This window comes from Pygoscelis adeliae, unplaced genomic scaffold (genome assembly GCF_000699105.1).
Source record: "Pygoscelis adeliae isolate BGI_AS28 unplaced genomic scaffold, ASM69910v1 Scaffold82, whole genome shotgun sequence".
Taxonomy (NCBI): domain Eukaryota; kingdom Metazoa; phylum Chordata; class Aves; order Sphenisciformes; family Spheniscidae; genus Pygoscelis; species Pygoscelis adeliae.
Window position 1 is genome coordinate 1,384,077 of NW_008824287.1, and position 22,456 is coordinate 1,406,532.

General features: G+C 36.4%; 1 protein-coding gene across 1 annotated transcript in view; it reads right to left on the minus strand.

Annotated features, from left to right (window-relative positions):
- The window catches only part of FAF1 (Fas (TNFRSF6) associated factor 1), a 173,310-nt gene that overhangs the window by 135,799 nt on the left and 15,055 nt on the right, over positions 1 to 22,456 (minus strand). The window contains exons 2-3 of the mRNA XM_009318714.1: positions 19,903 to 19,971; positions 1,929 to 1,975 (exon numbers count right to left, since the gene is read on the minus strand). Coding sequence (XP_009316989.1) covers positions 1,929 to 1,975; positions 19,903 to 19,971 — 116 coding nt within the window. The remainder of the gene's footprint in view (positions 1 to 1,928; positions 1,976 to 19,902; positions 19,972 to 22,456) is intronic.

Sequence of the window (22,456 nt, forward strand, 5' to 3'; positions counted from 1 at the left end):
AGGACTTATCTTAAAAATGCATTCTGCCCTTCTTGAAGATACCATGAGATCTGTCAATGGAAATGCTTCTTATAGCAAGTCAAATCTGTCATCTAGAGGAGGCCTGAACTTAAAAAAGCATAAATGTGGATGGCATGCATGTCACACAAGTGCCAAAGTTATACAGAGCTAATGCAAATCCCATCACTATGCCTTCCACATCTGACAAAGAAAAACGTGTTATGCTTGTAAAACAAGGGGCTCCTTCACTTCTCACATCAGCAGGCTCGGAAGGATGAATTCCCAGCTACAAAGACCCACACTCAAAGACCCATGCTCAAAAGTCAAAGACCCACTTCAGAGGTTTGAAGAGTAGAGGAAACAGTCTTATTTTCAGGATTTAAAAAAGTATAAATACCGAGTGATATGTTAGTGTCTTAAATCTGATGGCCAACTGTGAATTAAGTACTATAACCATTTTGTTAACAGACCCAAGAAGCAACGAATATCCTGAGTCTCAGGACTCTATTTATTTATTTATATAAACAACACAACTGAATTATAAAACAATATGTATTTTCTTCCCTTCAACAAATCAACTTACTTTAAGTACAGTTGTATTAATTCTATTTGATTCCACCACAAAAGGCATCCTACATATCTGACTGGCAACCTCTAATGGAACATAAAAAGCCTCACATCAGTAAAATAAGCCTCATCTGAAAACCACTGGAAACTAGGCTTCTAAGTCTTCTCAGCCTCCTTTTAAACCACTCCCATTGGAAGAAAAAAAAAAAGAAAAAAGTTTTGAGACACATTTGACTGTCTAATAAATCAATGTGGAAGAAAACTGTAAGTGGACACTGGACCAGCCTGTTATCCAAGTCAGGCACAACTACTCCCCAGCTCCTTCCCCCTGACCAAATGGTTCCAAACATTCTGGTATTTTGAATATAAATGCTTTGAGGTCAGGACATTAACATAGGTAGAAAGAGTGCTCAACACAACTGAGGCTTGATCTCAAATGGACTAGGTAGGCCTTAAGGTAAATAAATACCTAGTAACTTTACTGAGCAAATAAGGTTTTATCCTGAATCAAAAACTGACTCTATTTAATGATAGCTTTAGTAAGTATTGACAGAGATGCCAAAACACCACTTTACCTACATTATGTATGTCTTTTCATCATTAAAATAAATTTCAAATATAGTACATTGAGTATTTTTCTAAACAAAATTTTAAACACTATTTTACTGTCTCTCTCAAGTAGCTCAATTCCTGTTCTGCTGTTTTCAATTGCCTCATCAGCACTTAGGAGCTCATGCTTCAGTGACTTCAAGATATCCAGGCATCAGTATACAAGCCAAAATTTAATTCAGAAGCTGAAAGAAAATCAGTAAAGCTACTTTTAGAAGGGAGCAACCTTACTTTATCTAACACAGTATCCACTGCCTGCAATTCAATTAAAAAAAAAAAAAAAACACAACCTACAAAAATACAAACATTTGTGGCCAGGGACAGGGAAGCATGGAATATCAATACCTTTAAAAATGCATAAGGAAAAAGAAAGTACTTAGCCAGGAACATCTGTGGATTTGCCTTGTAAATTTTTAAATCCTTGGGGAAAAAAAACCCCAAAACTCAAGTCCTGACATCCAAGACAGCATACCAAAATCCAGACTTAGTAAAGAGACAACCCTACACAGACTGACCCAACAGCCAATGAATTCAAAATAAAAATTAATTAATTTGAATAGGTGTTCGAGCTGGTCCTCCATCAGTATGGGAAAAATTGAATGTTAAATCAGCTTTGCCAGGAATAGAATTTGTGGCTCCAGAAACTGCTTTAAAAGGAGAATTACATCATCTTCTTAGGATTCAGGAACAGAAAAAGTAACTATTACCCAGCATCATTCTCTGTGTGTACTACTCCAGTCTTCTGTGCTTACCTTTGTAGAATGCCATTTTCTTGTGGTATTACACCATTTATAGCTGCCTGAAAAGAGAAAAAACAAATTTCGAGTCAAGCATATAGAGCAACAAAAATAAATCAGAACTTCTATAGTATGTTTTAAAGACTGATTAGCTTGCTTTAAAATATGCCATAAAATGTTCTCCATTCAGTGAATATTCTTGGTAAACGATATTGTCATTAAAGTACCTGCATAAAATAAAAACCTTATCTAAGTGAAAATGAACATGAACTGGAGCTCAGACTCCTATATGCGTGCAATGGCTTTCCCAGGTGGAATGCACGGGGATAAACTGCATGGCCCATGCTCAGTAAATCTAACACTTTGTACATTTGGTACACGCATACAGGGAACATACTGCTTTCAAATACATCAAGCTAACTGTGCACAGACAAGGCAGCCAGACAGCACGTACACAGAAAATCTAATGTTTCCCAGAAGTATCAGACCTGCACAAACCTATAAACCTGCACAGCTGCACATACGCTGCATGTTGCAAGCCTGATGTGCTCACTAATTGCTGAAGTCAGTGCAAACAGCTACTCAACAGCACACATGCCTCGATCACACCTATGCCTTTCAGACAACCTGCTTCTAGTTCACACACACAAATACTGTCTAGCCTCTTAAGAGTCCTCATGTGCCAGGGAATCACCGAAATTACTACCCCCAAAATTCAAAAAATCTTCAGGTAGAAAAGGAAGTATTTTTAAAGTGAGGTTTATGCAGTTAAATATCACCCCATGCTGTCTAGATCATCAGAATAAACAAAATATTACTTATAGGTGTGTAAGTACAAACCTGGCAAGCTGCATTCAGATTTGGTCTTATTTGAAATTACAGAGTTATTACCTATAAAAATATCCTAATGAATTCTATCTCACGTTAAAATGCATTATTTTTAAAACAGCCACAACATACCCCATTGCAAGTTCAAAACCCCACTTCTGACAAAATTGTCTTCGCGGCCTGTTACAGCATTGCTCCATTCTATGTTGCAGAAAGTTTTAATGTATTTCTGGCACATCTGATGCTATATTAGTTTGTATAAACTTTGAAATTATGTGTCAGTCAGGATGAGGGAAAAACTTGGAAAGCAAATAAGACTCTCTTCAACAGTATTTAGAAGACAACTTCTTTCAGATTGCTTTATACCACCGAAGAAGTGTTTTAAAATCATCTCATTGCTAGGATTTTTCAGATTTGAGGGGCAGTGAAAGTCATACCACGTGAGCTGGTAAAGATGACTTACACATTTTACTCCTCAGCTGATTAAACTTTGTTCTGATTATTGTTAGAAGACATTGGAGTAAAGATGTTAGAACCCTACCTAACTTCAGACTTTCAATCCTAGCCCAGCAGTGGGCTGATAAGGTGGAATAGCACAGGAGGGAATTTGACAAGGAAAGAGAAAGAGTTCAAAAAATTCTACAGAAGAAAAAACCCAGACCTCAAAAGACTAATTCTATTTCTGCTTTTTTATGATCTTTATAATCACTATTGTGTTCACAGGTACATATTTGTTAGGCTTAACGGTGAGATTAAAGAGAGCTTGTAGCATCCCATTAATCTCCATTTTCTGCCATACCAGCAGCAATTCATGCATTTCTACTATCACAACTTCTAATATCCATTCTCATAAGTCAGGTATACCTGACCAGCTGGCCAGAACACCTGGTGAATGAGTGTCTGGTCCCTGATGAAGAAGAGAACACTGACATTTAGAAGCTCATAGATTCCCTGGTACTCCAGGAGGATGAAGTCAAATACTGCAACTGAACTATGGACAGTCATCATCTACCAACATAATTTTTACAAACTGACATTAAAAATGCACCTTAAGTGCTTAATAAACACAAATCTTGATATCGTCTGATTTTAAATGCTATGCTTTTTCTATGAATATATAAGCATGAATTTTTACAATTTCCATTAACAGTTAAGGCTACATAAAGTCAAAAAGTATTTCTGCTGAACTCAGCTAAGTAACTACGATATTGCGGTAAGATTTATCATATATTTAGAGACAAATATTGCATAAATAATAGCAAAAAAAGCAGACAAGGAAGAGGGTCACAAGGATCTGTAAGCTACAGCAACTACCCATAAGGCTGTATCAAATTACAGTGAAAACAAAGCTTCCTACCAGATCAGTTTTTAAATCAGTTTATCCACCATGCATGGCAATAATCAGTGGTTTCTTTTTAACAACGTGTCTCGTTTATCACCATTGTGGTTTTTGCAGTCATACGTAGCTCTTGATCATGTTCATCTAATAAACCTCCAGGAAAAAGTGGGAGGTTTTGGTTTGTTTGGGTTTTTCTGGATTGGTTCCCCCACACACACTCTCCAGCAACATACATTTCATTCCTGTCAATCAACAGGTAAAGTTGGTTGAAAGACAAAAACATCCTTTATTTTGCATCTGTAGGATACAGAGAGCAAATACAGGTTTTTGTACCACAGGACCAACACTAATAATGATCTGCTGGTGCAAGAGAATTCTCTTTACTCTAAGAAAAAGAAGCTACCTCAGCTATGAAGAAATAGAGCACAGCGTGGCATTTCCACACTTTTTCTGTCAAAGCTCATGTCGCAGTCTGAGAGGATTAACTCAGCTCAAACTTTTTATAAGCATAGTTAGAGGGGTTAAATACGATAGAGGCTCCAAGTTATTTTCTTTAAAACTGAATAACTCACTTGTTCACGTCCCCAGTTTTGTAAACTTGATGACATTTAAGGGGCACAGCAGTTAAGAAAAAACAGCAGCAGCAGCATTATGTACTTTTTTGATGGAAAGACCTCTATTAACCACACTGTAAAAATAAAGAGTCTGGACACTGTTTGTTAAGCAAGATGGAAGACTAAAATTATGTAGATGGCAAATGGTAGCAGTGCACATGTAGATATTGCATAAATATTAAATACCCATGTTCTTACAAGACACCTATAAGTAGACTCTGAAAAGAAAATAAGAAAAAGGAACAACCATCTGCTCTAGAATCTCATAGGAGGAAGGCTGTGACTATTTAAAAAAAAAAAAGTTATTAAGGCAAGATCTGTTCCAGGCTGTTCTTCCCCAATGTCAGTCCCCTTTGAGAGAGGATCAGGTCTCTATGGTTAAGCAAACATTCAAAGATATTAATTTTTTTTTGTCTTTCCAAACAGGGATCATTTGATCATCAAAAATAGCCTGTGTGACTAATATACAGTAATTAAAAAGATGTATTACCCTTGAAACAATTTTAATAACAGGTGCAGTAAATCTATTCATGGGTTATTAAATACAAAGATACCATGTCTGGCTCAGAAACTTTCTTCAGCTCTCAATAACCTATTGCTGAGAGTGCTACCAAGGAAGTAGCACTCCATACTTACGCTGTTCTCACACTGTGTATGTCCACGAGTGTCGCTGCTGGATACTGGGTACCACAACTTCAACGGGTAGTTTACCTATTCTAGTGCTATCACTATTTAAAGAGTGAAGCTCGCCATAAGTGGAAAATTGTAGGGGGTTTATCAGATTTATTTTTTTCCCAAAGCCAAGAATCTTAGGTTCGTCTCAGTGCTACCCATATACAAACTCTATTGTAACACTGTTCAAACTTGGAACAGAGGCATAGAAGCAAGGACATAATTATTGTTTCGATGACGATATTCAAACAACTACCAGGCCCACAACTTATTTTAGGAAATTATGAGCCAAATTTAGTTATTCTTCATTTATACATTTTGTTTAGAGATATCACTCATATATATTCAAAATATATAAGTAACCTGATAAAGCAATAATGTTGATGACTTCTCTCAAAATACACAATTATAGTACTAACCATTTAAAAGCACTTAAGTACATCTTACAGTGACTCTCATCCCAGGGGAATGAGGGTCCTATGAATAATTATGAACGAACTGTGGTATTTTAGATAGCACAAAAACTAAACTCCCGAGTTTAAAATACTCAGTGGTTATCACTAAGTTTGAAAATGGACTGGATTTGCCAATCATATTATTTAAAAGCAGAGGTCTACATATACTGATTGTGTATTCAAACAAGGCAGGGAATTCCTTTCTCTTCATGAACTACAGCTAGGAGGTAGTTTTTAAATTTCCAGAATTTAAAAGTGATGTTTAGATTAATTATCTTAAGACTTAAAACCAGGCCCCGACAAAAGCACAGTTAAAGGCTTTTGCAATGGGTGAGGTGGGAGATGATCTTCCTCCATGGCCACCTCTTGTTCTCTCTCTTTCCCAACCTCCATACTGCACAATGGTTTTGGCCAACAGACGCAGACCCTGCCCTAGATATAGATCCTTTAAAACTTTCCCCATTCAAACCTCTACCCCAATGAAGAGCAAGAGCTTTTACAAAGCATGACATAAGATCAACTTTCCAAAACAGGGTATTAGAAAACACATCTCCGAGCAAAAGAAGAAAGCAAGTTCAAGCAGCATGATGCTGGAAGAACAACCCTTTCAGGAGAAGAGGCTAGAGAGATGTAAATACCATGCACATGTGAAAGCTGCATGGGTTTCATCGGGATAAATAACTGTATCAGCTTAATGCAACCAGTACAAGTTTATGTATGAATCATCTCACACAGAATTTTAAAGGCCTTATTTAGGTTTGATTGAATTCAGCAAGTAAGACCACTTCAGTCTACTTAATAAAGCCCACACAGAGCTTTACATTTGTTTAGCTAAAAATTGAGAAGGTTTACATTAAACAAACACAACACACGAACGAGACAGAGACACAGGGTAATAGGAACTGCCATACGAGATGATTTAATCCAAAGATGTCCAACCAAGCAGTATCAACTCCTTCAGAAAGTCACAAGGAAATATAATGGAGTAATTTGCTCATGGGGCATTTTCTTCCAACCCCCCAATGTTCGGTAGATCTGACACATTCAGATTTCTAGTAATTATAATTTTTTTTGTTGTAATCCACTTAATGTCATAGCCTCATAATCCACATATTTAATTATTTCTACGAAACTCAGTATGAGCTTTCTTTGATGAAAGGAGTAATTTATTATGACTTTCAAAAAACTTCCCCAAATGCTACAACTCATAGATTTTACTTTTGGTTTAAAATGTCTGGTAAGCTAAGAAACAAAGTTCTGCATTTTGTGTTTTTCTTGCTCATTTTGCCTTTTCTTCCTATTATATATTTAGTGTCTCCTTGATATAAAAACAGTTTCTCTCAAATCACAAATTCAGAAAGTTTACCCCACGCTGCTTTCTACATTAGAAGTAAAGACAGCTCACCGTCTTAGAGGAAGGGGTGCTAGCAGCTTTTAGGACTGTATTTTGAAATATAACCGAAAAATGGTTGTTTTGTTGTTTCACATTACAAAACAAATAGAAACCTATTTTAATATTTGACTGACCCTTTCAGCATTTAATCCCAGATTTTTTTCTCGGTTTGATTATACAAGTAAATATAACACCAAAACCTATATACAAAACCTCACTATAGAGGGAGAGATGACAGGCAAGACAAATGTACTGTGGTTTGAGTTCTGTAGAATTTAAAAAAAAAAAAAATTTATAACTGTTATATTTTTGAAATATCAGCCAGTATTCCTGCATGCTATCAATCCATCCTGCTTGAGGATCACTCAAGATTTGTTGAATTTAGACAAATTAAACATGTTTTTTCTAAAGCTAAAAGTGTAATGAAATATACTAAAAGGCCCTCATTAAGCAATCTAAACTACACTAGAAAAATTATTTCTTATCTTTTGTATTTTATTATATATTTCCACAGCATTGAAAGGGTCATTTATACTACTCTGTTTACAATTCTAATTCCATTGCAACTAATTCTACTCCTAATTTGGGTTAAATGTGATATTCCCCTTGAAATACAATATTCTTCCTCTAATTTTGTTGCCTTCACGTGATAAATTGCTTATCCTAAAGATTTTAAATCCATTATTTTATTCGGTATTCCAACAACATAAATGGATGATGAAACTCCAAATGCTTTGTACACTGGGGAGCTTAAAAAAAAAAAAAAAAAAAAAGGAAAAAAACCAAACCTGCACAAATGTTATCTAGAGAGAAAAAACAAATAATTAAATGATAAGGGATAAAGGAAAGCATTAGTGAGACAAAACATGCATGAAAGGACCGAAAAAGCAAAAGTGAATTTTAAATTGCTTCCAAACTATAAATCTGTGTGACAAAGGAACATACTTTTATATAAAATAGTAAAGCAAAACAGGACAAGCACAAAGATTTATTAGTTCCTTCTGAGCACAGAAGTATTTCTTACAATGAAACTAACTTGCAGGGTTCTGCTATAGGCATATATTTCAGTAATAACAGTAAATGTTTTGAAATAATGCTCCCCTAATAACATTCTTTTTGGCAAATACTAATTTGGGCTTGTATTTTCAACAGAACTGATACTAATGGGTAACGCCAGATGTAGACATGTCAAAACATTTGTTCTGACCTGCTGATACTGTGATTTCAGGAAACTGGATAAAAAGTAAGACTATGCATAGACTTTTCTTGTGACCAGTTTACAACAATAAAAAAGTGGAAAGTCTGGGAATAAACAGCAGAAGTTTTACTAACTGATGCTGACAAAAACATACTGCAAGTATTAGTCAAATACTGCAGTCAATCTGGATTAATAAAAAAAAGGTTTACTGAAATCAGCTGTAATACAATCACTTCTTTCTGCCCCACGACATCGAGATTGTATTATGAGATTCCCAAGCAGAGGAACATGGCTTCTGTGCAGCTTTATGCAACTATCAAGTCTTGCCAGTTACAGGCAAGTCTGCTGTGTGTTATTCTAAACAAGAAATTCCATAAAAAGTTCTGCAGAAATACCAATTATTTTAGATCAGAGGCTTTTTACAAACAAGATACACTATCACCTTCCTACATACACAGCTACTTTGAAACCATTACTATAACAAGATAGATAATAACTGCTATGAGTTTAAGTTATAAAAAATATTATTGGGTTTGGATTTTTAAATGAATGCAATATTTAAATTTTAAAATTACCAATTATGCCCCAGTAGTAACAGAAGCAACCTCTACCTTTGTTATCTTTGGCAGGCTTTTCAAGGCAAAGAAAGGAGTCAGCTTTTTCCTGTAGCTTGTGTTATACTTGCTGGCGTTTCCCCAGCTTTGCAAGTCTCAAAGTATTTCGAAGTGCTAGACGTGAAGTTACACCCACAAAGTTTTTACAGAATGCCAACATTTGTCCCCATCGTGGTTAAAAATTAACCAAAAGCTGTAATTGAACTACAATGAAATGTCTTCTATGCATTCACAGCATTGGCACAGATGCTGGTTCTCAAATTACTTAATTTACTTCGTTTTTCTCCTACTCATATGTTTCCAGCATGACTCCATGACAGATTAATCACTTGTCAAACACACGTTTATAAGACATGTGCAATCTTCAGTTCAACTAGTCACAGAGTAACATACTACAAACTGCTTTTAGATACCTCATTAACAGCCACTTCACTATTAATATAGTCTAGAAATTTGCTCTTAAATTTGAATGTCTCAGGATAAATTAACGCTAAGCAATCTTCATTGAATTGCCAATACAGAGGTACAAGCCTCTGAAAATAAGTGTTTGTAAAAGGTAAGGCGGGTGGGTAATGCCTGCCTATAGCTACAAAAATACTATTAGGCACTACTGTGATCTCAGGTGCTGCTTTTTGGTTATTCTCAGAACACAAAAAACTCTCTATTACAAGAAACAAGAGTCTTTTTCCATGACCAGAAATCTAAGTTTATTAGTCCCATTCCTTGTTTGATCACTATGCAAGAAAAACTTCAGTAAAGGAGCTCATTTCTTAAGGAACTAAATTCCATCTGTTATTTGGAAAGGAGACACACCGCTTACATCACTTTACAATGCCGACAGCAAAGTTTTACCTAAAAATCTACTCAGCTGTCTTTCTGGCCAGACATTAAAATTTCATATGCATCATCACAGCTACATGGCTACAAAATACAGCCATAAAACACATAATCACAATTCCTTTGTTATTCTCCGGTGAATAAAGCAGGCTTTTTCTATTAGAAAAATTTAAATGAATAGTTATAAAACAAAATAAACTAGATTAACATAATCCCCCCTAAGTGTCTAGAAAACTATCTGCTATATTGCAAGTTAACCATTGCATTATCTAAAATTGTGAAGGGGTGGAAGATACAGATTTCTTCACAGATACTGAAGAATTATTCCAGTTTAACAGGAACAAAAGGGTGTTCGTCCAGAAGACGCTTTGCCCAAGCTATACTAGTTTTACCCTGTAGGAAAAATATTTACCCCATTACACCCTCCTTCAATCAGCAATGTGAGAATTAGTCCCTTCTGACAAATCAAAAAAAACTGCAAAGCATATATGAAACAGCACTAAAGAAAACACCTTTAAAGCCATGACTCAACTGCCTTAAATAAAAAAAATCCCTACCTCCTTGAGAGCTATCAGTTTTTTCATCCTCCCAAATTTCAAATTGAAGGACAAAATAATTCCTGTATTTAATCCTAATTCATGGTTTCCATAAAGTTGTAAACTGCACATCCCTTGGCTTCAATCCGTTTAAGCGTGGTAGACCAAAATGAGTCTTAAACACAGTTAGTCACCTACTAAACAACTAATAATTTTACAATGTTAGAATTTTAGCAGTGCCTTGAAAAGAGGAGACAAGAATGACACTGCACAGCACCAGTTTTCCACAATGAAAGCTCAAGTGTTCCCAAGCACTGAGGCTTTCGAGACGTCTTCCATTAAATAAGCACCATGTTTCAGCAGAGAAGCATTTTAAAGAAATTAAAACTGTTTTCACCAAATTCCCAATCTTTCTCAGACAAGGCTTTGCCCTGGTAAGGAGACACAGTAACTTGTTCAGGTGTGGGGGAAGAAGAGTTTGTATTTCTTACACATTCACCTGCCTTAGCACCAAAAAAGAAGATGACAGAAATAAACTGAATAAACCAAACGTTCCTCTGGGTCTAGTACACGACTTAGCTATTATTTGTTGGGGTAAAGTGCATTTTGAGAGGGTTTTTTTGTACCTAAATAGTCCCAGGCAAGATCCATGGGAATCTAATAAAGTTTTGGGATAGCAGACTACAGATGAGGAAAACAATTAATTTCAGTTTTCAAACCCTTCTCTACAGACAAGCCAGAAACTGCCCCCCTCCCAGCCTCTTTCTTTACAGAGGGAACACTGTGAAACTTGAGTGTCTTGGATATTTACACAATATCAGCAGCTACAGCATCGATTACAGCTTTCATGGGTTTCCTTATAAAAATCACAAGGTAGGCAATGTTAACATGATCCAAGCAGTGTTTCTCAACCTCTTTTGAAAGAGCAAAGGGTCATCCAAACAAGAGAACAAATCCGAAGACCACTTAAGCTTTTGGGAAAAAAAATCCAAGGGACCAACCTATGTAATAAAATAGTTTTATTCAGAACAATCACGTTTAGAACACACAAGTTAGACAGTTGCTACTTTTATTCTCCCCTTAGTATGTTTGTTTCCTTGCTTGCATGTGTCAGAACGCGTGTATGACATTTTTATTTGGTTTGGCTCCATTTTATTTTAAACTGTAGTTGCTGTGCTGACCACTTTCTGATGTCTAACAGCCCACTTTGCAGGCAGCGGACCAAGACTGATGCAGAGACACAACAGGATCAACTGCAACCTGTGCTCTCATTGAAGTCATGTGAAATGACTATCACAGTGGCAATACACTGATCACTTTCCTACATCACCTGAGGTATCAACTATTGCTGTTATTAAAAGTCTCAGAAGAAAGCAGTCGGGATTTGGTAGGACCATGAAGACTGGGCTACCTTGCTGCCAGCAGAGGTAATCTTCCTTCCTCGAAGCACATTATTGAGGTGACAAAGCAGCACTCTTAATCTGCATTCTGCAAGTAAAGAAGCTTCATTTCCTCCACGTGTATTAGTGGCAGTGTTTGGTTTTGGGTTGTTTTTTTTTTTTAATAGATGAATGCGCATACAGCTATGTGGAAAGCCATGCCATGCTTACAACTGCCTATAGATCTGCACATTTCATACAGTCTTCAATGGAGAAAAATATACAAAAAGGAAACATCTGTTTTACCCAAGATGAAGGCATTCAAAAGTAAATAAAAACAATGGATTTAATAATCATAGGGTTTTTAAGAATTAGCTAGTCTTCTTCGCTACCACCCAGCTGCATAAAATACACAGCATGCATCTGAGCTTACTCAAAGACACAGAAATGTCACTTTGGGAGCTGCAAAAAAGCTGGAAATAAAAAGAATGAGAAATCAAATTATTTTTGCAAGCAGGGATCCCTAATTTATCAGAAAGTACATTAAAGACTTCCAAAAGGGATTTCTGTAGTCCCTTGTAAAACAAAAGTTCACATCAATTTAATTGTGTCCTACTAGAAGAGATTAATGCTGCAGTTGGACACACAAGAAACCTGCAACTCCTGTATTTCGTGGAGAACAGGCACCATGCCCACAGGACGCTTGCACCAGCTGGATGCCCATCCACCAACATTACTTGTCATTACCTAATTCAGAACTTCCTTCTTCCTTAGCTCTGCTGGCAGCAGGATTTTGAATGCTGTCCAGGCTACTCAGTGCCGTAACAGTGAGCATAAACTAACTGAGCTGACAATAACACGTTCGACGGACACCAAGATCCAGAAGAGGACACCTGCCTAAAATAAAACTTTAAAAGCTTCTGGAAAAAAAAAAAAGGGGGGGGGGACCTCTGGTTCCCACAGGCAGATGTGACCGTTCATTTGACCACAGGGAGAATGTTATTAATACACAGATAAGTCTGTGTTGCTAACAGAGGAAATCCCTCAGATCTAGTCCTAATGAGAGGAGCACACCATGAACTTCTCGCTAGTCCCATAGCGAGTGCTGTCAAATGTGTGCCATATTCAGTATGCAACTCTGAAGTAAAGAAAACATCAGGTCAACAATACAATACAACATCACCCAGATCATGATGGACACGATCACCATAAAGCGTAGTCCTGGTCCTCCAACCACTGAAATACAGCCCACTTGGAATGAAACAAGAGAGCTGCTAAACATATGACACTACTGTCCCACATTTGAGAAAGGAAATGGCCCAGTGCCAAACTTAAATTAATCACCTAGTTTCTGGAGGTAGACTAATTCAAATCGATCAAAAAAACATACAAAGAGATACCACATCAAAGATTTTGCAAGGCAAACCAGTTAGAAAAAGAGACAAAAGACATCATTAGTGTATTAGTTTTTACCAACTTATACTGAGATTTACTACATATTGTAACAAAAGAACTAACTTAATGGTTACAAAGCAATAAAAGATACAAATAAGAGATTGTTGATAACTGTCAAGAGCCGATGGCCCACTTTCTGCCTAAGAATCCCATCTAAGCTGGCACCTCCAACAGAAATAAAAAAGAAAAATTGTAAAACCCTAGCTCATTTTTCTCAGTTCAATTTTTTGGTTGTTTGGGGTTTTTTTTTTACTTCTTTCTTTCCAAAAGACAACATTACATAGAAATAAATATAAATATATAAACAAAATGGGTACTTACATTAAAAAAATCCTGTCTGACAAATAATTACTATTTTTTAAGAGGTTTTAAACAGCGAGATGCAGAAAAACCTCATTTTAGAATTACCGAATCATTTAGGTTGGAAAAGACCTTCAAGATCATCAAGTCCAACCATAAACCTAACACTGCCAAGTCCCTAAGCACCATGTCAACATGTCTTTTAAATACCTCCAGGGATGGTGACTCAACCACTTCCCTGGGCAGCCTCTTCCAATGCTTGATGACCCTTTTGGTGAAGAAAGTTTTCCTAATATCAAATCTAAACCTCCCCTGGTGCAACTTGAGGCCATTTCCTCTCGTCCTATCGCTTGTAACTTGGGAGAAGAGGCTGACACCCACCTCGCTACAACCTCCTTTCAGATAGTTGTAGAGGATGATAAGGCCTCCCCTGAGCCTCCTTTTCTCCAGGCTAAACAACCCCAGTTCCCTCAGCCGCTCCTCATCAGACTTGTGCTCTAGACCCTTCACCAGCTTCGTTGCTCTTCTTTTGACACGCTCCAGCACCTCAACGTCCTTCTTCTAGTGAGGGGCCCAAAACTGAACACAGTATTCGAGGTGCGGCCTCACCAGTGCTGAGTACAGGGGGACGATCACTTCCCTACTCCTGCTGGCCACACTATTTCTGACACAAGCCAGGATGCCATTGGCCTTCTTGGCCACCTGGGCACACTGCCGGCTCATGTCCAGCCGGCTGTTGACCAGCACCCCCAGGTCCTTTTCCGCCAGGCAGCTTTCCAGCCACTCTTCCCCAAGCCTGTAGCACTGCGTGGGGTTGTTGTGGCCGAAGTGCAGGACCCGGCACTTGGCCTTGTTGAACCTCATACAGTTGGCCTCGGCCCATCGATCCAGCCTGTCCAATCTTTTGTGTAAGTTATCCATTCAAAAGAAAAAATTATAATTGAGTTGAAGCTTTATAAAAACAGATGTTCAGAATATACAATTTTCTCTTTCCAAGGTATAGAAATGCTTTTTGTCAGCTGACTCTTGGAAGCCGTGTATGACAGGAACTGCAAGTCATCACATTTCCAGGTGGACTAAACTGCTGGTTTTACTTAAGTTATACTGTGCTTTGAGTCTCTACCAGAATACAGAATAATGAAAGCCAGTATAGCAGGAGGGCACAAAGGTTATTTTAAGAATATATTTTGAAAATAAAAAACAGATTTATTTTTTTTTCAATAATCATTATTGAAATGATTATTGAAATGTTCACTTTATAATGAAGTGAACATGGGATAACCCCCAACATGGTGAACATGGAACCCCGGATAAACCTCCACTTTATTTTGATGAAATTTATTTTCTTCTTAAAGTGATGTTAAGCAGTACCTACATTTCATGTCTTTTCCAATAGACACTGTAATAAAAATAATTTTAAAAACCAGTGAACAGGAGTAACAACAGAAATGGTCATACTGGAAAAAGTAGAAAATTAAGCATGGTGAGTCCTGCCTTTCATTCAAAAATCCTGTCCTGATTACCAGTACAGAATATAAAGTCATGCTATATATGAAGGATTTTGAGTTTTTCATTACATCTGTGAAAGGTACAGGAATCCAAGTTTTATGCACAGATACAAGCATTTGATATCAAGAGAGCAAAGAGCTATTACCTATGTAATAACCTCATATATACAAAGGTCCATATTGCATAGGATCAAGAAGTACATTCATGGGTCATTTCCTTTAAATTTGTACTATCATCAGAAACATTTCAGAAGACACACAGTTGCAATTTTTCATACTTTTGTTTTATTGTCTTTACACAAAGTTTAAGATACATTTATACCATCATTCTTACCTTCAAATGCCAAAACAGAAGGTCATAGTTAAATGGGCAAGCTATGAAACCATCAGATTTTACAACAGACAGAAATTCCTAACTTTTGCTTACTCAGATGTTAAAAACTATTGTAAATAAATAGATCTAAAGAAACAACACTCAGGAAATAACATATCAGCAATCCTGGCAGGCTTAAGAGAGTTGCTGGATCCATTTATTGCAGAACGGTTTCATAAAGATGAAGGCCTGAAGAGATCGTTATATTATCTATGTTGATCTTCTGTATCTCACAGAACATCTGTAACATTTCATTGTTCGGCCTATAATAAGCCTAGTAATTAGGCTACAATGTTCTAATACAGAAAAAAACCTAAGCTGCTGCATATGCAGCAGACCACCATAAAGGCCAAGTCATACACAACAGTGGGGAACTAATTATTGGCAAGATTAGACTTCATTATTGGCAAGATTAGACTTCATGATCCCACCAAGCAATTTACACGCTGTTATTGCATATGAATTCCTCTGCAGCACTCTCATGATCAATTCGATTTTAAGCACTTGAATGAAGCCTAGCAACCAAACATTTATGAAAGACAGTTTCCTATATCACTTCAAACAGCTACAAACATGATTTGGACACTAAAACATATACAACTCTGAGACATTTAAATCCAATTTATTTAGTTCCAAGCCAAAGATAAATTAATGGCAGTTCATGTTGTCTTAAAGTATCCCATATAGAGGAATAGACATGAAAACTTCTAATGGGGGTAGGTAATCTTTAAAAGTTCAAAAATAGGAAGCTGATGTTTCAGTTCTAAACGGAAAAGAAAAAAGAATTCAGATGAATTCTTAGTTAAAAACATAAGTGCCTACCAGAAAAAACTAAACCAAGAAAGGAGTTCCTTACACTTCACTCAGGTTTGGCTTTGTTTAAAGGTAAGACCAAATGTCCAAAAGATACAAAACACAGTAACACTCACTGAAGTAACAGGAAAGACATTGGTGGCATTTTAACCCTTGATACTAAAATCTACTAGCAAGACAAGGGGGGGAAAAAAATGTATGGAGAAAATAAGCAGCAGGAAAATTGCATCAGTGCAAACAAAGAAATCCTCAAAAAAGCTTACACAAAAACATAGTACTTGTAGCATGACATTAGAAACTTGTTTTGTGAACTATATAACCTCTGCTGTCTCTGTGCATTCTGATGTACTTCTTTGTCAGCAAGTACTTCACTGTTTCTGTTTTGGGATCCTTCTGCTTTCCAACTCACCAGGACTACTTGCTCTTGGTTGTTTTGACTGAAGTCCCAGAGAAATAACAAAGCCCTTGAGTTGAGCCTCATAAAGTTCAAGAAGCAACAGGTGCTCAAGGAAATCTTCAATCTGAGTCCCTAGCACAGCCTCTGACAGTGCATGACTTTTTTCCCCAAACAGGAAAATGGAATTGAGATACAGACAGCCTGAATGAAGAGCAAGAAAGCAATCTCTTCCAAGACAAGAACTTCCTTATGTTTTTGGTTTTTTCCCTAATGCTGCAGAAGTGCCCCTGAACTTAGGTTGATCACCTCCTAATGGGACTTGCTTAGCTTTCTACTTCATATTGCCCTGGGTGCCTCACAGAAGCTTTCCTGATCAAATCCAGAACTCTGATTTTACTTCCAAAAGCAGGGGGAGGAAAGGAATCCACATTTTAAAAAAACAAAACCAACACTACCACCCTCCCCCCAAAAAAAAACTGAACACCCGTATGACTATATTTTACTACTACTACTTTACTTTAGAACTGTAAAATCACCTAAAGAATGGGTTTGTTTTTTTTTTAAAGATACATATGTCATAAAAATGCTCATCCCAATCTATGAATTCAGATATTTATCAAAAACTTGAACTTGAAATAAGCCTCTGAATAAGATGCACAAAACTAAGTGAAATTAGAAAAGCGAGTGATGATGTTCTTCCCGTTTACCTAACAGTTTGGTGGTCAAAGGATGATAGAGGAACCCTTACCAAAATCATCACAACTTCACTACTGTCTTCAAGATTTTTGAACTAAGTCCTACAAGGTTTGTTTTCCTTGCAAATCCCAAAAAATGTTTTGTTCTGCACTGAACAAAATATTTAGTGCCAAGCAAAAGGATTTTTTTTTAATTTTTTGTATCGGCTAAAAAACTCCAAGACCTTTTGGTTCCACCAAAATGAAGCCTTTCCTCCTTCCCAATTTCTTGGCACTGAATCTGTACTTGACTACTGAATCAAAGGTATTATAAAAAAAAAAACCAAAAAAAACAAAACCCAAAAAAACCCCACACATGGACCATACACTTTTAATTTTAAAATGAAAAATGCTACATCTCTCAAGTCATGAGCTTTTTTTCATGTATTGTTTTGACTTTTGAAATGCTAAAATCCCTAGCCTAACAGAGAGATGTTTGATTCTCTCTCAAGCTAGCAAATTCTTTTCTTCTCACATTCACATTTCTTTTGTATTCTCTCCTCTTTCTTCACTCTTCTGCTTCTAACTCCCTGTTAGATTAGCATGATTTGGTTTTCACTCCCTTTTTTACAAGAAGACTGCCTTCAATAAAAAGGAGCCAGTGTCCTACTAATGACAGACTCTTAGGGTATCTTCTTCACTTTTACTCTCCCCAATTTTTTTTTTTCTTCCACAACTTACCACTGCCTTTTCATAGACACTACTCTCATTCATCTTCTCCTTAGTTTGAAGAACTATATACTTTCCTGAAGTACCTCTCACATCCCTAACTTTCTTTCCTCTCTTACTTTCCATGTGCCTTTTTTTAAGCTTGCATTTTTGGGTCATTACTTCTTTTCCCACTTTTCCCACTATATTCTACTTCTAGATCATTTAATCATCACTAATAAAATTAAGTATTTAAAGCTATTCTCGTAGCCATTCTCATAGCTTTAAATACTTCACTCTCCCTTTCTGCTCATTCTGGAGTCTCGAAAAAGAAAAGAAAAAAAAATCAAAACCATTGTTCTTAGTTGTTCTTACCATTTTTCATCAGAATTTTCTCATTCAACCCCACCTGTGAGCATTTATTGTAAAGCATATACTTTACAATTTGCAAGTCCTCCAAAACCACATCCAACTGATTTAATGCATTATACTGAGAACTTTCCAACCTGAACCGAATGCATAAGGCTATTCCTTGCCTTCCCATAAATACTTTAATTTTCAAAACAGCCCATGCTAAGCCACAACAAACTACTAGGACAAAAGATGTTTTTAACTATACCACTCTGTCAACATACATTTGGGTTTTTCTGTGTGAAGACACTGATGATACACACTCCCTTTTGCTCGTTGGTGTCTCACTCTTGCTTATACCATGATGTGTTGCAAAATAAAGACTCCATATACTTTGGCCAATATTTATTTTAAACATTTAGTTTCAAGTGTTTGGAGTATATAGCATTTGTTTACAATAGGTTACAGTATTACATGTCATTTTAATCGTTATGCTTTAAAAGAAACACAATATTCACTCTAACAAACTCAGTTTAAAACCCCACCTTAACCTCTGTGATACTTTGTTTGTAATTATTAAAACAGAGAACACTCTAAACAATATGCTAGGAACACAATGTGGCAGACAGTTGAAACTGTATCCATAGCCAATTTTGGAAAATCTAATTTAATTTTTTTTTTTAATAATTTTCTGATAATTTGGACTGGTCCAAAGATCACTTATTTGGAAAAGAAAAAAAAAAAAAAGAAAGAAATCAAAGATATTACAGTTTAAAGGAAGATCACTTGCTTTTTAATTAAGTTTGTTCTATCTTACACTTTCAAACCTTAAGAAAATGGATTAATAGTTTCTTTATTGATCCTGATAATCTTATGCAGAGTCTTAAAATACCTGACTGTTTTGCTTGTTTTATTGGTTTCCTCCTATTTGTCTGCACATTGAACCTTGTTACAAAATAGACGACAGGCTCTTTTAGGATGAGTTTGTTTGTTGGGTTTTTTGTTTGTGTTTAACCGTGTCTGGATAACACCAAATCCAAATAAGGTATGGCCTTAATCTCTGACTCAGTTCTGCATAACTAACAATAGAAGAGCAACTATCTTATTTTTAAACTAAAACGATATGAAAGATTGAAAAGTTGTTTTACCTTCCATTTCTTCGACAGGCACCTAAATCCTCAAACATCTTGTGTGTATACACAAGATGTCTTCTAAAAATGCTACCCTTAATTATACTACTTACAAAATTATGCATACAATTAACCAAAAAGGAAACTAAACACAATATGAAACATTGATTTAAAGGAAAAGAAACAAATCAAAAAGGCATGAAGACAACCAGAGTATACCAGGGTATACACAACTCAATATCATGTTAACTTAGCAATGAGGCTTTAACAGACCAGAAACAGTCTACACATAAATTGCTTGCCCCAGCCATAAGACACACCCAAATTTGAAATAAAGATAATAGCTGTCTCAGCAAGATGGCACGTCACTGTTACATGAAGTTGATCTATGAAGTCATTTTCTTAGAATACTTACCACTAAATCCCAGTTATTTTGTTCAAGCAACGTTATAGCTTCATCAATATTTTCAATACCAGTACATGCCTAAAAAGAAAAAGAAGCAGTAAACAGAATTAAAAGCATTGATCAAAATCAGAGTATTAATACTTATAACTTAATTAATTGCAGTAAAATGACAGGAAAGGTATAGATCTTCCATTTTTGTTAGGAGAGCGTAATCCAGAAATCAGGTTTCAAGTTTTAAACATCAAACATTTGGATATAATTCCCTGTTCCACCAGAGGATTCTTGTGTAACCTTGAATAAGCCACCTCGGGAAGCAAGACAAAGTAGTTATTTGTAAAATTAGGACAATAGTGCTGCCCCATAAAGGCGTTTTGAGAATTCTGCGTTCAAAATTATGAAACGTTCATACTACCTTAAAAGGGAGCACAAAAATAGTTAATACTTAAAATTATGTTTGAGATGGCTGAAATATTCTGTCTAAAGCCAGAAACACATATATAAACCCTATTACCTCCACTATCATCTTATAGCCCTACTCACTCTGGGTGTTACACAGTACAGTGTAAGAGGAAGAGAAGGTGGCAAATATGACTTTTTGATTGTAAAAGTGCCAACTTACTACTTCATATACAAATGAGTACCCCTTGTGACACTATTTAAAGTTAAGACTATATAATGAAATATTTACAATGTTTTCCTTTCGACAAAACACTTGCATGTTGTTCTAGCCCTATACTCTGGCTTTACTTAGTTCAAGAAATCTAATACAATAGCATTTTTAAAGTAGTAACATCCCACAAAATGGTATTGTAAATTGAGCTTAATTCCAAATACAAGAGAGCACCTCTACTCAGCAAAAACCTTGATGCAGCATCCTGCTTTCTTTTTCTGATACCCATATCTTTTCAACTATGCAACTTCAGCGGGCAGAGCATTGCTATTCATTCTGCCACATATTTGCTACCATTCACATTGAAGGACATCATATATATTTCACCAGAGGGGAAAAATGGAAACAGTTAAGTTTCTTTCTGGAATTTATCTTTCATCCTAATCAAAGCTATGCTCTGTATTCAAGCACACAAGATGAGTTCAGACTTTTACAAGATCTGAAACATGATCATGTTCCTTCTGCTCCACCACACAGTTATATAAAAAGAAGTTTATATAAAGTCTATATAAAACTACATTAAAAAAACCCAACCTTTTAGCAGTAATAATACAGTGTTAGTTAGCAACAGCAAACAGATCCGTTTTCCTGAGTCCAAAGATATATAGTCCTGTTTTTCCTTTATGTGATAAGAGAAAAAGGGGGCTAGGCACAGAAACAGACACGTTTTTTTCTCCCAAGACATAAAAAGCCATCAGGTCATATATTTTCCATGCTCTGACCTTTCTCCCAATTTACAGCAATGAAGAAATAAAAACTAGAAAGGAAATCACAGAGAAATTCAAGGCCCATTCTCTCTTCCCAAATTCAACACTGAAGAATTCCACACTTATGAAGCATTACATGCAGTATGTCTACGCAAAATGGACCAGTCTGGAGGACCGCAGGGATCACAAGAAGACATTTTAGAGATTTTTTGCCTGCAGAGGGGAGGCAGCAGTTTCTATTGACCCACAATGCTCTCATGTCCAGGTTGATTCTCTCTGGAACGAGACAGAATTTCTTCCGTTGCTCACAGCATGTTGTGTTAATACTGAATTTCACCCACTTTGCATCTGGAGTGCTAAAAAAATAAAATAAAAAAAAACCAAACAGTTTTGCTCTTCAGAAGCATCATTTTGCCTTCTTTTTCATTACTTCTTGCAGTTACTTCTGAAGCTAAAAATGAGACAACACTAACACATTCCCTAGCAAATGCAAAGGTTATATACACTTAGGCCAGGTAAGCTTGAGGAGTGCAGGGCTTGAGCTTGTCATTTCTGAAATCACAGGAGGGTTCATACTACCATAAACCTGCCACTGAAATTGATGTCAACAGCTCTGCTGCAAAGTAGTCTTACTTTGAGAAAAAGTCCTGCAGAAGTGACAGTCTGAGGTTCTGTTTACAGTTAAGTGAAATACACTTAAAAATCTGGTCATTACAGAAATAAAGTTAATATTTCTCATTTATCAGCCCTGCAAACTCTGCATGACCTTTCTAAGAACTAAGTTGTGTTCCAACCTACAATAAGAATCTGACCAACAACGTGTTGTTTTCAACCCTGTGCTGTGCAGATGAAGTTGAAGAGAGGGTGCCTATAATTCAGGGCTCAAATACTGGTTTTAGTTGCTCCCTCTTCCATATCACCCCTGCAGCTCAGCTGACTTGCAACTGTCCATATACACACTCTTAGCCCATGCTAACCACAATCAATTCAGCTCACTTCGGCATACTTTTATTTTGAGATAAACTAACCAAAATTAGCTTACTCTTCTGCCAGAGCACACAGTGAAAGGAGCTACCTCATCACAGCAGAGACAGAGTAATTAAGCAACTAATTCACTTGTATGTCTGCATCCTTCCTAAATCATCTTGTTGGTGATTTACAACCTAAAATAGAACCCTGCTCTTTC